Here is a 15,658-nt window from a genome sequence, read left to right as displayed (position 1 = left end):
CCTGGGGTTTGTAGGTTCAGATCCTGGGCACAGACCTACACGCTGCTCACCAAGCCATGCTGTGGCAGTGTCCCACATAGAAAATAGAGGAAGATGGGCACAGATGTTAGCTCAGCAACAATCTTCCTCAGCAAGAAGAGGAAGACTGGCAACAGATGTTAGCTCAGGGCCAATCTTCCTCACCAAAAAGAAAAAAAAAAGTGCAAAAGTGACACTTTAAGGAGTGCCTCTGCCCTTCCTTCAGTGACTTTACACAAAAATTTTACCAAAGGAAATCAAAACCATGCTCAGTGATCGAAAAGAAGAATATTGATTGGCTTTCATGCTCCAGTTTGCTGTATATGAACAAAAATAGATGTGCATTTATTGGCACATTTGGATCTTTATTTGTTCCTTGGTGAAAATTGAGAGAGGAGACTAAAGACTTAGTTGGGCAGTGTTCCTTATTACATCTCGGCAGAATGAGGCCGTGCTGAGTGGGGAGAAGTGCCATACTTGGGAAGCAGAGAGCTCGGGGTGGAAATGGCGTTTCCACTAAGAAGCTCCCCAACCTTTGACAAGCACCTTCATGTCTCCTGGGGTATGTTACGTAAGACACCTAGCACAGTCCTTGCAGGCTAGTGCAGTGGCTGAGAGGACAGATTCTGGAACCCAATTTCCTGGCGTGCTTCACATTCCAGCTTTGCCGCTTGTCAGTGGTATGATCTTAGGCAGGTTACTTGACTCCCTGTGTTGCAGTCTCCTCATCTGTGAAGTAGGGATAAACATAGTAACCACCTTCTCACCACACTGTGAGATTTGAATCGATGCGCACACAGGATTTCTAACCGTGATGGCACATAGCTGGTGCCAGTTCGCGTTCACCCATCTTTGCCCCTGGCCTGGACTGCGGCCCCAGCCTCCTAACTGGCCTCCTCTCCACGAGACTGTCTCCTCCTTCCCACCAACAAGAAGACCTCGAGCTCCCAGGCCAGGACCAGAGAGGTCTGTCTTTGCTTCCACGCTGAATTCTGTGGACTCTGTTCAGCAGTGGGGTCTGGGTGTGCTCGGGAAAGTGGGCTCCGACCGTGGGCTGCCTCAGGCCCTCCAGGACTGGAAGCAGAGGGCTGCTGCTTGTCCAGCAAGGGCAGATAGGGGCATGTGGGGCCCTCCTTTAAGAAACAGACGCACACACATCTCAAGCGGAGTGAGATTATTTAATGTACAGAAGGATTTTCTCCATCAGGAAAGATTCCCCTTCAGGTTCCTTTGAACAGTGACTCCTTTAGGCAGGCGAGTGTTTTACAGATCATTAACTACTTGACTGAAAGTCTGCAGGGCAGAGAAACTTAAAACTAAAGTGCTGGGAGCCCCTGCCAATTACAGATCAATCCAACATGAAGATCAAGTATTTCTGCTACTAGAAGTCAGTGGGAAAATGTGATTTGATTCAGAAAAAAATCGGATTACATGCAACTTTTTTGGAACACACCAATTGTTTAAATGGTGTTCCACCTGCCTGCCCATGTTGAACCTAATGCATACGTCTCCCACATTTCCATTCTCAAACCCCAGACTTGGGGTTCCCCTCTGTGAACAGTGACTGCACAATAACCCCAGGAAAGGGCGTCATTGGAAAGTGTTCTTGTGGCCGTGCAGAGCGTGGGCACTTGATGCGGAGATACTGCCCATAATGGATGAACTATACCGTAACAATTTGCAGATAAAAATAATAGAAGTTAAAGTGTACTTTACATGATAAAAGAAAGATGGAAGAGGATGAGAGTCTGCTGCATCTGAGATGGTTGCAAAAGTCCTGCTTTGTGAAGTAGGTTCTGTTGAAAAGATTGATGCAATGGGGAGTGACCTTGGCTTGGAGCAGGAGCTGGTGATGTATGTATGAGCATCCCTCTGCTAAATGGACCCAGATTTGTAGCACTAATATACATGGGAGCCCAGAACCAAACTCAGTATGGCAATAAATCAACAGCCACTTTGGGTGTCATTTCTGGTTTATATTCCACTATTGTTCTATCACTTTAATTCATGTCACTATCATCTTTTCATCTGGAACAGTTTTATATAATTTTCCAGTGGAGTTACCTGACAAATCCTATCAAATTAACAAGGTACATTAACAATATTGACTGACTACGTCTTCAGGAGTTGCAGGGCCGTAGAGCAAAATTTTAAAACCGTGTCTCTCTGGTGATGATTTTTTCCCCCTCTCTTTCTGACAAAGGCATGTGGGGCAGGGTTTATTCCACATAAGAGATATGCACATTTATTTTGCTCTGCTCGTTTTGACTTTTACGTATGTCAAAATAAGAAGCAGAAGAAGGAGGGGAGGAAAAAAAAGACACTTGCTACCAACAACCATGGCTTAAGTACTTTTCTTCTTTCAGGGAACTATAGAAATGTCCAGATCTTTAACAATTAATGACCAAATTGGAGGGAAGAGTGTAACTGGGTAGTCGTAATCTATTTTAAGTGAAATGTAATAAAATTGGTCTCCTGATAGATTCTCGCCCTCCTGAAGTCATCTAGACCTGAACGTCCAGAGTCAATTGGACTTATGACATTATGCCTAATTGAAATATGGTGTTCCTGAAATATGTCTAATGACAAATTCCAGCATTGGATTAATAAAAAAATACCAATTGTTCGTCTTTTCCAGAGACCACACAGTGATGACCAGGGTGAAGCAACCCTGCTGTGTCGTCTCCTCCGAAGACGGCGGACGAGCCTCCGCTGCAGCCTGTCTGTATAGGCTCTTGCCTTTGTCTGACACTGTTTGGGATTTCTTTATTTATAAAATGAAATAGAAACCAATGGAGTGTGTGGCACACCCCATCATAGAAATTTGTTTGTATTTGTTTTCTTTGTTAGTTTTAAATTTGCTCTCAGACTACAGTCGTTGTATGTTTGGGGGTTTTAGTGTCTTTTTTTTAATTGAGCTGTCCCATATATCTGCTTTTTCTTTTGGCCTACTAAGTTTTCTCACATTGTATTGAAAAATTTCTGAGTACGAGCCATAGGATGAAATATGTTAACTGAGTCATTTCTGTTGCAGTATGTACATTTGATTGTTTTAATTATTTCTTATATCTTTACTTCATTTTGCTTTTTTCCACTTTGACCCTGACCTTTAAACTATGGCCTAAAAATTAATTACTTTCAAGATTCCATCTGGGGCCCACTCTGGAAGGCATATTGAAGGTTTTTGTCTCGCTTCATGAAGAGATTCCTCAATTTTTGGCGAAAGAGGAAAAAGAGCATCTAGCCTAGCTGGTGTGTGTCAGGCTGAGCACATTCTGTGCAGTGACACCGGGAGAGCAGTTGCTGTGCATTTCCCAGTTATCCCAGGACACCTTCCATCGCTGGCGTTACCTTTGTTCTCCTAACACCTTTGCTCCCAGTCACTGTACAATGTGTTATGTCTGTCACAGCTCTGAAAATGAAACCTGAAGTGCCGGTAGTTGACATTCTGGATTCCTGTTACAAAGTCTTTGTGGCATAAAGCTCACACCCAGTGCTGTCTCTCCCTCCGCAGAGCAGCAGTGACCTCCACAGCCTGAAGCCGGGCTCTAAGACCGGAACGTGGAAGGCTTTATGTAAAGGACCCTTTGATCCTCCCGTGACTTCCTTTAAATATAGCTTGGATGGTTGCTTAGTGTCAGAGAAGGGAAGAGGGAGATTTTTCCTATTTTTAGTGGGTAAGATTTTTCCAAGTCAGAAACCCTTCATTGGTAGCTCAGCTATTTAGACACGGTGAGATTACAGATTTAACTGTCCAACCCAGATCTTCTAAAAAAACAAAAAAGACCGCTGATCAAAATTGGCTTTTAAATGCACTTTATATTATAGTTTATTTCATTACGATATAGAGGTAATATAGAGCTAACAATGTGTAGGTGAACTCTATATTGTGTCTGTGTTACATCTAAGAAGGCATATTTCTTAATTCCTTTTTATATCGTTTTTGGTTGTACCCCCCACAACTGACTCACCCAGGAAACCAGACTGTGCAACTTCTGCGTGTCATTTGGAGTCTCCTTATGTCTGTCTTAAGGACATTCCCCAAAGCCTTAAGAAAGAGCTCATGTCGATCCAATTTAGGATTTAGAAAACAGGTCAAATGATTACACTGAAATCACTTACACCTTCCACTTCTTGTGGCTTCTTTTTTGTCCTCCCTTTGGCCTTACAGGTATCTCTGGAGACAAAGTAGAGATAGACCCTGTTACGAATCAGAAAGCCAGCACTAAGTTTTGGATTAAGCAGAAACCCATCTCAATCGATTCTGACCTGCTCTGTGCCTGTGACCTTGCTGAAGAAAAAAGCCCTAGTGAGTAGTCCTCTTTATTTATGTCTCCTTCTCTCTTCCCCCTCTTCCCCTCTGTGTGCTGGGTGCCAGGAGAATATATTGCCACCGTGTCCTTTTTTCCTTGGGTCTGTTTAATTCATTACCAGAAATTTCTTTTAATCAAACGGGATTGTATTATGGTGCCCAGAGCGTGACATGGGTCCCCATCCTGTTCAGTCTTGATGGCAGCAGAGAAGCTTCCAGCCAGGCTCCCGACCTTAGTAGCCCCACCCTTGGGGCTGGGGGCACGAGGAGCAGATTCCTGCTGAGAATTTGCACCCACCAGAGCCCTCATTTCACGTTGTGCTCCCTTCCTCTTCTCATTTGGGGGACTTGCCCAGTCAGACATGGGCCTGCCTCCCTTCTTCCCAGATCAGGGGAAGCTGGGGGACTTCCTGTGACATCTGAAAACTAGATTTAGATATCCATCATGCCAAAAGTGTCAACACCCTCCAGATTATTGACAGCTGCATGACCTACCAGCTCGTAATTAAACTCCTGCCTGATCCTGCAGAAGAGATCACCGCCGGGTTGGCACTCCTCTGCTTAGATTATCAAAGAAGATACAGTCTGGTTGTATATTCTGGCGTATTATATTTTTGCAGTTGAGTAATTGAGTGGAGTATTTAGAGTAATCATTTTTAGGACTTGAGTCCCATCAAGGGCCAGAAAGGACACAGATCACACTGAAATGAAAAAAGTTTTAACTATATAAGGATTTGTTAGTTGCCTGGAGAAGCCTAGAAGACAGTGATTCCCAGACTCTGGTACATATCAGCATTTCCTGCAGGGTGTATTTAAATGCAGCTCCCCAAGGCCCACCCTAGTAGGTTCTGATTCAGTAACTTGGAGTACGAACTGAGCATCTGTTTTTGTTAATCCCCTTTTTTCCAGTGTCCACTAAATTTGAGAACAAATGTTATAAGGAATGGTATACTCAAAAGGAACAATAGGGAGGGGCTGGCCCCGTGGCCGAGTGGTTAAGTTCGCGCGCTCCGCTGCAGGCGGCCCAGTGTTTCGTTGGTTCGAATCCTGGGCTCGGACATGACACTGCTCGTCAAACCACGCTGAGGCAGCGTCCCACATGCCACAACTAGAAGGACCCACAACAAAGAATATACAACTATGTACGGGGGGCTTTGGGGAGAAAAAGGAAAAAATAAAATCTTTAAAAAAAAAAAATTAAAAAAAAAAAAAAAACAAGGAACAATAGGGAATGTAAAGGCCAGCAACCATTTATGATATGCTTAAAGTTTTTGAGATAATACTGACTACAGTGGGGCCTAGAGAGCACAGAGCCCCCTGGAGGGGCCTACAGACTGGCACGTGCCCATTGCCTCAGTTATGCTGGGTATTTGTTTGTCAGATTCAGCGATGCTGGGCTACATAGTCTCCTCCTTTCAACTCTTTTTTTTTCTTTTTTTTTGAGGAAGATTAGCCCTGAGCTAACTACTACCAATCCTCTTCTTTTTTGCTGAGGAAGGCTGGCCCTGAGCTAACATCCATGCCCATCTTCCTCTGCTTTGTACGTGGGACGCCTACCACAGCATGGCTTTTGCCAAGCAGTGCTATGTCCGCACCCGGGATCCAAACCGGTGAACCCAGGCCACCCGAGAAACAGAATGTGCGAACTTAACCGCTGTGCCACCGGGCCGGCCCCTCCTTTCAACTCATTAACCTACAGCTTGGCAAGAAGGGAGCACCTAGTAGTACAAGGGGAAAGGAGTAATGTCGTGCCACCCCCCTTCCCACCATTCCTGTCATCCCAGTGAGGCCTCAGCTCTGCAAGATGGCTGCCAGAAGGGGCTGGTGAGAAAATTGCCTGCTGCTCTGGGGCCCTTTCCCCAAGGCTGCCAGATTCCTCCTGCCTTTAGATAAACATCTTCCTAATCCCTCTCACTCCAGCTTGTCAGCCAATAAAGATGGCATTGTTCTAGCATCTTTCTTCCCAAGAATTCAGTATGCTTTGAAAAGTAACATTTTATCAATTCTCCATGTCTCTGAGAAATGAAAGGCCATCACTTACGTGTTGCATAGAGGGATAAGCTGGAGTCGAAAGGCTCGGGAAGAGCTAGAGAGAGGATTCAGGTTTCCCTTACACTCACACTGAGACGCTGTGCCAAGGCGGGGTGGGCTCAGGCACTGGAAGGCAAAGGGCGCACCACACCCGGCCTAGTGGGCCACCACCTCCCTGCTGCCTCCTGGCATCACTCAGTCAAGAAGTAGTGATTACACAGCTCGGTGAGTGGGGCAAAGTTCCGAGCGTTGGGAATAGAAAACAGACATAGGCCCCACCATTTCAGTATTGACAATCCAGCAAGAGAGTGTTTTGTCTTATGTTCAGACCTACTGGATGGGTCTGTGTGAAAACCACACATGTGGGTCTCCTGCGGGTTTCCTCCTCCCACTCTGGCTCCAAAGATCTAGAAATTGTGACACTACCTGGAGCAAAGAAGTGCACCGCCCCAGTAAAACACTTGCTAAGTCCCTGCCCCATCACAGTGCTTTTCACACCGTGTTCTCAGAGCCCTAGGTCCCCGGGGACCTCAAGCGCCTGTGTGTGTGCGCACAGAGTTGGGCATGAGGCCTCCCTTCAACCAAAGGAGCTCCACTTTCTTCTTTCCTATTTTGAGATTCTTCATTTAAAGAGTCAACTGATAAAAAAGATTTTGCTGCTTAAAAAAAAGGTTGGGGCCGGCCATGTGGCTAAAGTTCCACTCACTCCACCTCAGTGGCCCAGGTTCGCAGGTTAAGATCCCAGGCGCTGCTGACCTACTTCACTCATCAACCATGCTGTGGAAAATATGCAAAATACATACAAAAGAAAAGGATGATTGGCACAGATGTTAGCTCAGGGCTGGCCTTCCTCAAGCGAAAAAAAATAAGAGGAAGATTGGCTAACGGATGTTAGCTCAGGGCGAATCTGCCTCACCAAAAAAAAGGTTTGAAAGTTATAGGCTTACAGAATAAAGTCAGACTCCTCAGCATAGCCTTTACAAACATTGACCACCAGCTGACCACTGCAGGCTCATAGCCCAGAATTTCCCATCCTGAACTCAGGCCGTGGGCATTGTGAACCACTGACACACAAACACACCTTGAATTCTGTGCTGCTGCCATTCCCGCTGCCTGGAATACACCTCCGCTCTGACCCTCCCTCTACCTTACGGTCACCTTCATTTCCCCACCCCCAGCCCACTCATTTTTCAAGATCCAGCTCCAGGGCCAGGCTCTCTAACTTCGCCCCCCAGAGTTTGCACACATCTCTGGTAGGGCACCTCACACAATGTGCTGTGTTTATCTCTTTGAGGTCAGCCCTTCTGTCGCCCCCTCATCTCCCTGCTGAACTCATCGACCCAGGGACTGGGTTCTCTGTCCTCAGCCCCTAGCACATGCCTGCACAGTCGTCCTCAATGAACGCTGTTGTCTTGACTGAACTTAGTGAGGCCAGAATTTAGAAACCAAAAGTTAGTCAACATAATTTATATTGCAAAGTGCCCAAAGAGATATTAAATGAATCAGCTTGATGCTGTGTTGTTTTTTGTTTTACGATTTCCAGTATCTTCATCAAATTAATTCAGTGAGTTAATCTAAAAGTTCATCTTCGAGGCCGTCATCAGACCACAGAATTAATCTACGGGCTTCTTCTCCTCCTTTTTTTTTTTTTATAAAGGATTAATGGTAACCCTTTTTATCTTTTGTGTCTGTTGAACCTTAGAAAAAAGTTATTTTAACAGCACTAAAGAAATGAAAGTCACTATATTTCATAAGTTTAGCCTGTGATTTTTATCAGCATAGTGATGTATGTTTGTAGCTGAGTTTACATCAAAAATTATTCTTGGGGCCTTCTTGAATGAATTATGGCAAAGAGAGAGAGTCTAGAATAGATAAGGTTTTTGATTTCTGCAATATATTTCCTTTTTCATGTTTTTATCTCTCCTAACACAAGTGTCTTGCTGAAGACTGGAACGTGTGACCAACTGGAATAATGTAGTTGTGGAAACAGAGCAGACGTGTTATTAAATAGACTTCTTTACAGAAAAGCATTAAGTGTTGGGAGGATAATGAAGTTGTCCCCGGTTTTACTTGAGACATGTTTGTCAGAATTTTGAACAGAAAAGAAATGGTTTTTAAAACCTTCAAATATGGCCAGTTTGCAGTGTTTATTGAGAAAGCCACTGTCAAACCATTAATTTGGTCGTCATAAGGAACACAGCTCAAGTTTAATTGATGCCATATCCGAAAAGTACGTGAATAGCTGACTTGGCAAAGGCACTGAGTATTACAGCGCCTGCAGTGAAACACATAATTACATGTTTGTAGAATCAGAAAGACCCAGACTTTGAAGCCTCCTCCACGAATGGCAGTTCTGTGGCTCTCTGTCCTGTCCCTAACTTCTCCCTCTTAGGCCGTGTTTCAGAGGGAAGATTTATGGCTCTGTCCCTGTGAGTGTTTAAGGACTGTAACTTAATGATTAAATAGATGCATGCCTCAAAAACATTGTACATATCAATATGGACTCTTACAAGAGTTATTTGAGAAGATCTGTGTATCAAAAGCCTTGAGAAATTAAGAATAAATTCTGCCATTCTAGATTAAAAAATAAAAAAGCTGCCTGCTGCCATTATTATTCAAATCAGTGATTTCGCAGTCTGGTTTTGCCACTCCTTAGGATATCTTTTGCTATTTTGAAGGATGTCACAGACCTCTAACAGATGAATTAATTTTAATTCATTTTGACTGAACAAAGATGTGTACGGCACGTAGGAGAGGAGAATGTTTTCCTATCAGAAACTACCATGGCTGAATTGTGTCAGAGGAATAATTCTCCATCCTGATGCAGGTCTAGACATAGGCTTTGAATGCCGTGGTCTCTCTTTCCAGTGCTAGCCTCGATTCCAACAGTGAGACAAAAGCAAGGGAACTTTCTGTGAAACTGGCACCCATCAGAGATTCTCAGACTGGATTTAAATAAAGTACCACATCAACCATGCCTGGTCTGGTTTTATCATAGGAAGCTTGTGCAGGTTTAGAGTCTTTAAAGGAAGCAGCCTATCATTAAGAAATCAGATTTAAACCTTAATAAAGTAGCTGTCATCTTTATAGCTGAAAAGGGCTCTGTATCTCAATTAAGTATAGATAATATAAAATCTTAAGGAAGCAACATAATAGAGGTAACCTGATTACGTTCTCTTGCAATAGTACAATTTAAAGGAAATCTGATTCTGTTGATGCTGGTTATGCTGGTGGGGGGTTGTTTGTTTGCTTTTTATGTCCAAAACACTGTTTGGATCCAGGACGGGACTCCTTGGGGTTATGAGTTAACCACAACTGCAGGAGACTGTTAAACCCTCGTGAGTAGAAGCTGCTGGATATTTGAGATGAGATTCAGTTAAGGTTATGAGTTAAGTTAGCTGGGGTTGTTGGTGACCTCCCACTTAAATGAATCTTTCGTTTCATAAGTACTTGACAAGATCTGTAAAGTAGTGTATTTAATTTACTAATTAAATTAAAGCTACTGAATAATGATTTGTCCACATTGATTTAGCTTAAACAGAAAAGATCAGCATTGTTGTGATCTTCAGCAACCTTAATGGCCGAGCCAGTTAGACACAAAGGCCTCTTGTGTTTTATAGGTCAGAAGTACATAGGTAAGCCCGGGCTGTAATTGAATTGCCTGCACTGCACCCAGCAGTTGCCGATTTCCTTCGCCTTCCCGTTCCATTGTTGCACTGGGGCTTAAGAGAATGTTAACGCGGTAATAGGCACAGGGCCTTCCCCATTATACGTCTTGCTATCGAGCGGTTCTGCATGACTAGTTAAAGAAGATGGCAAGAAGATTAATGAAAGCAAGGCTAATACAGAAGGGGGTACTTTTGCAAGACTTCTACCGAGGAGATATTAGAGCTGAACCAGAGCTTGGCTTTTTCTTTATCCTGTGACCTTTGAACCTGCCTTACTGTTGAGAGCTGCCAGGGAAGTCGACATTTTGATTGATGTTGGTACACGAGTCAGTCTTTCCCATTGAATTCCACATCTGCAGGAAAATAGCTTTTCCAGCAGAATTCATACTGGCTAGAAGTGATAGCCAAATTGATGGCTGAAATGCTTTTATGTAGTTTTCGTTTAAACCGAAAGGTATTTGATGGTTTAATTCAGTATCCAGTTTTCATAGATTATAAGCATTCACTTATATGTCCTTAATGGGTTCATCAGCTCATAGCGAAGGACCAGTATTAAGAGTGTTCAGAGGTTTGCAGCCAGAGCTCCAAGCAGGCTTTATGGGAGAGTAAAAGCAGTCATCAAACAAACCTTCACCATCCTTAAAAAAGAAAAATCAGTCTGAGAGCCTGGGCAAACTGACTTTGAGGTTTTTGTAAATAAAGCACAGCGTCTGACTTTTTGGAAAGCTGTGGATGGGGAAATCTGAAATCTCGCCTCCAAGCCCCGGCTCAGAGGCTGTCTTGATCCACCCAGATGCTGGCTTCCCTGACCTTGTCCTTGGGACACTAGCATTCCATCTGAAAAGGATTGTTACGGTCTGCTTGTGAGCCAGCCCTGTGCAGAAGCAGACCTCTTCATGTGTTCTCACTAACTTTGTTACCTTGCTTGTGGAGCTGCAGGCCTCTAGTGTGTGTCTGTGTCTCTGAATGTGCCTGTGTGTGGATCCTCCACCCCCTCTCGCAACAAAGGAGGGCAAGGAGAGTGGCAGAGGGACTCAGGTTTTGTTACTAAAATCGACTTGAGCACACCCCACCCGATGCATTGAATCCTCTGACCACCTGGTGTCTTTTCTCCGTATTTGACAGGGGGGTGGTTCTAGCAGAGAAAACACACACACATGCTGATGTGACAGGGATTCCAGTCCCTAAAGGAAGAAGTACCCAGGAATTTTGTCATATCCTTTAGATGCTCGTGAGAATGTGTGAAAGAGAAATGAAGAGGATATTAACATCCGCTGGATGAATGAGCTACACCCTGAGGTGGGTGGGTGGATATCCATGGCCAGGCCAGTGGACTGTAGGCCCCAGTAAGTAAGGCACTGCATTGATGCTTATGTGGAGCTGTAGCTGGGAGGGCTACAGCCCATCCTCAGGCTCTGTCGATTCCTAGGAGGTCTGGGCACTTCACACATTAGGTAGACAAGCTATGTTGTGTTTTTATTCTCTGACAAGGACTTATTTCATAAGTTCCAGATCAAATACGGTAAGTACTACTCGATTACAGAACACAACGGACTCTAACATATTAAATGCCCCAGTTATTGAATTGCCTTTTCATAAGAGTACTCTGGAGCACAATCAGGAGCAGGCAGTGCCTCATCCTTTTAACAGATATGTTTCCTAGCCCTATTAAAAGGGGTCTTCATCTATCCTGTCAAAGGGAGTCTGCTGGGGTTTTTTAGTTTAATTACACTATCCAATTAAAACTCCTTGCTGCATTTGGATGCGCCTCTCCTTGGGCCTGAGTGGATATGACATTTACAAGGCTCGCCTTTCAAGCAGACAATAGTGTGATTGATGAGGTGCACATTCAGTGAAGGAGGCGAGTGCCTGTGGAAGTGCTGCTTAGTGCATTTTGATTTATTTATCATCTCCTTCCAAAACAAGGGAGCTGCCCGGGAGACGGGTTTAGGCAACCAGGGAGACCACCTCACTTTTTCCAAGTGTGTGGGAGGGAAAGACCTGGAGTGTGCCACAGGATAAAGGTGGAGAAAAACTTAAGTATGGAGCCAGCTTGCATCATCTAATGCCAGTCTGAAATCTGAGGTTCTTTGACCCAGTTTGGTTTCCAGTAACCTCAAGCTGTGATCTGCTGTGAAATAGGCCATCACTGTGTTTCATGGAACAGTTTGCTGGGTCTGGATAACATTGACCAGGCCCCTGAGAACTCAGCCGGTGGGAGCCAACCCAGCTTGTGTCCCATTGACTGACCTGGTCCTTATTAACTGACACCTGATGTTTGCACTAGGCATGCCTGTTTATGCTCCCTGCTGCATCCACCAGAAATCCAGGAACTTCTGTCCGGGGGCTACAGTCAGTGCTCAGTGACTCTTTCTCTAACTCTGCCTGGGCATGTTGAGATTTTAAAAGTTGCTTCTGGAATTTGGAATTGACCAAGAGCAAGTGTGGTCCATCAACAAAGAGAGATGGAGACACAATGGAGAACTTCTCGAGGTTGTAGTGAAAAGGCAGACCCAGCCTCTTGTTTTTAACCTACTATTGCTGTTTCCCCTCAGCGTATGATAGAGGGGACCAGTGTGCTTGTCTCTGTAGAGCCTGGAAAAGAGGTGCTTTGGTACAGTGTATGGTCTCTGGAAGGGTAAATACTCTGTGAATTTAGGAGGCAGGAGACTCTACCCTGAGCCCCAGACAGATGATCAGAGCAGCACAGCTCCCGTATTCGTCATCAGGAACTACAGTGGCTCTCAGGCTGGCGGGGCGTGTTTGCCAACCGTGTGACATGCAAGAGTGTTTGTGAGGCAGATTGGCTGGTGCTGAGGTACTCGCTGTGTTTTCTTACTTTCTCTCTAAGTTTTCTTCATTTTTCCCTTAGGACTTATAAGCAAAAAAGAATGAATTTGCTTCTGTTGACTGAAATGTTGGTATTTGTTAGACTAGAAAACATTTTGGGGTATCAACTTTTTTTCCTCCTGGGAGAACCCTTCTTTTTGCTAAATTTTCACGTAGTTGTTGACATGGTCCTTATGGACCCTTAATAACAAACCAGTTATCTAGGTATAATGGAAAAGTTGCATACATTTACATTTTCCTAGATTGTTTATTACCATTTCCTCAAATTCTTTCTTCTTGATTTTCACATCAAAAGAGATACTAATTTGAGAAGAGGGTAAGGGCAGTTCCCTACTGAAAAACTCTGTGTGAAAGATTTCTCAGCTGGATAAATGATGGAGAAAATCTGTTTCCCTCGCCTCCTGCCAAGCTTCAAATTGTGTTTTCATAATAAATAAATGGAGTGTTTAGATTTTAAGTTATTCTTGTAGACATGGAAAAAGTAAGCTGTTCTTTCATTAAAATCACAATATGTATTGCTTACAAGATTTCCATAGGCAGCTTCCAAAATGGGATAACTGCTACCAGATTTTCCCTTCTGACTGGAAACCACACAAGATAGAAGAAACTGTTTTCAGACATTGGAAAACAAGCAGTACAGGACTGTGAGCCCTGAGAGAAGGGAAACAAATGAGGTGAGATCTCTTATCACTTCATCCTTTTTCCAGGGTTTCCCAAGGAGAGCATAGCAGTCTCACTGAGCTGGGAGACAGAGATCAGAGTTGGGGAAGGCTGAAGCAACTGACATTTGCAAAATAAAGTATGGAGAGGAGGGAGCTACACTGTGAAAGAGGCCCTTGAATCTTGTGCTGTGTAGTAAGCTGTGCATGCCTACATGGGACCTCACAAGGCTAGTCAAAGAGCAACTACTGGGGAGCTGTAACTAGAGTTCTGGCCAACCAGAGTGGAGCATCCAAGTAGTGACCCCAGAAAGGCCATATTTTAGGAATAAGACTAAACTAGGCCTAGATTAAAGACTGCACCAATCCTTGCCTAACAGTGCTTTAAAAAGGAGTCTTGAAAGGATCAAACTGATCCACAAGTAAATTAACTGCCTGCCAGAACAAACCCCAGTACTCTGTAAAGGATGACAACAAAATGCAGACACCCCACAATGTAACATTTATAGTGTCTAACATTCAATCAAAGATTACTAGACATGCAAAGAAGCAGTAAAATGTGTCCTATAACCAGGAGAAAAATCAATCAGTAGAAACAGGCTGGAAGTGGCAGGGATGATAGAATTAGCAGACAAGTACTTTAAAATAGCTGTAATAAATATAGTCAAAGACTTAAAGGAAAACAAGAACTCAAAAAGAAGAGAAGTGGAAACTGTTAAAAAGAACCAAATGAAAACTCTAGAGCTGAGAAATATAATACCTCAATCAAAAAATTCACTGATGGGAGCAGATTGGGAAGATTAGGGAAAGAGGTCAGTGTGTTAGTTATCTAATTTGCTATGGAACAAATTACCTCAAAACTTGGTGGCCTAAAACAGCAGCATTTATTGTCACAGTTTTGTGGTTAGGAATCCAGCACAGCTTAGCTGGCTCCTCCAGCTAGGGTCCCTCACAAGGCTGCAGGCATATCAAAGGTCAAAAGTTACTAGGTCAAGCCCACAAACAAGACAAGAAGATTACACAAGAGTATGAAAAGCGGGAGACGGGATCATTGGGAGCCGTTTCAGAATCTGCCTATCACCGTCAGTGAACTTTAAGACAGGACAACAAAAACCATTCAAACTGAAGCAGAGAGAAAAAAAAATAGATGACAAGAACAGAGCCTGTGGAATAATATCAAATATTCTAACATATATGTAATTAGTCTCGGATGGAGGAGAAAACTATTCCAGATTTGATTAAAAATATCAATCCAAAGGGCCAGCCCTGTGGTATAGGGGTTAGGTTTGGCGCACTCTGCTTCAGCGGCCTGGGTTTGCAGGTTCAGATCCCAGGCGCAGACCCACACCACTTGTCAGCCATACTGCAGCGGCAACTACATATAAAATGGAGGAAGATTGGCACAGATGTTAGCTCAGGGCTAGCCTTCCTCAGCAAAAAAAAAACACATTTATCAATCCACCAATCTTGGAAGCCCAATGATGGCCAAACAGGATAAAACAAAGGAAATCATATCAAGGCACATCATAATTAAATTACTGAAAACCGACAATAAAGAGAAAAATCTTAAAGGCAGCCAGAGAAACCAAGATAAGAGTGATTGCTGACTTCTCATCTGAAATAATGCAATCCAGAAGACAATGGAGTGACATCTCTAAAGTGCTCAAAGAAAATCTGTCAACATAGATTCTATATTCAGTGAAAATATCCTTCAGAAATGAAGGTAAAATAAAGATATTTTCAGACATTCAAAAGATGAATGAATTTGTTCCCATTAAACCTTCACTGTAAGAAATATTAAAGACTGGAAGAAAAAAAAATACCAGCTAGAAACCCAGATCTACACAAAGAAAGTAAGAGCACTCAAAATGTCACCATCAGCAACTGTGTCAAATGAGCCAAGAAAAAGGAAATAAGAGAGACCTCTTTGAGCAGAGATCAGCAAACTAGAGCCCGTAGGCAAAATCTAGCCACCACCTGTCTTGTATGACCTGTGAGCTAGGAATGAGTTTTACAGGTGGACATTTGCAATTGATTTGATGCTGCGAACACTAAGTTTGAACTCCATTTAAGCAAAATGTTATCTCCCCCACCCCAGAAAAATAATTCTATCATTCTCA

At 43.5% G+C, this 15,658-nt stretch overlaps 1 protein-coding gene across 32 annotated transcripts in view; it reads left to right on the top strand.

Annotated features, from left to right (window-relative positions):
- Positions 1–15,658, top strand: part of MAPKAP1 (MAPK associated protein 1) — a 225,504-nt gene that overhangs the window by 194,875 nt on the left and 14,971 nt on the right. For 18 of the 32 annotated variants that reach the window (XM_070596497.1, XM_008521933.2, XM_008521930.2 and 15 more), the window contains one exon: positions 4,190–4,327. The exons of 8 other annotated variants lie outside the window; for them this stretch is intronic. In XM_070596497.1, the coding sequence (XP_070452598.1) occupies positions 4,190–4,327 (138 nt within the window). Of the gene's footprint in view, positions 1–4,189; positions 4,328–13,405; positions 13,554–15,658 lie in introns of all 32 variants that reach the window. 6 more of the 32 variants (XR_011533591.1, XR_011533589.1, XR_011533594.1 and 3 more) reach the window with 1 other exon arrangement.

The sequence above is a fragment of the Equus przewalskii genome, chromosome 26, assembly GCF_037783145.1.
Source record: "Equus przewalskii isolate Varuska chromosome 26, EquPr2, whole genome shotgun sequence".
NCBI classification, from domain to species: domain Eukaryota; kingdom Metazoa; phylum Chordata; class Mammalia; order Perissodactyla; family Equidae; genus Equus; species Equus przewalskii.
Note: the sequence above shows the minus strand (reverse complement) of the source record. Positions and strands in the feature narration are given on the sequence as shown.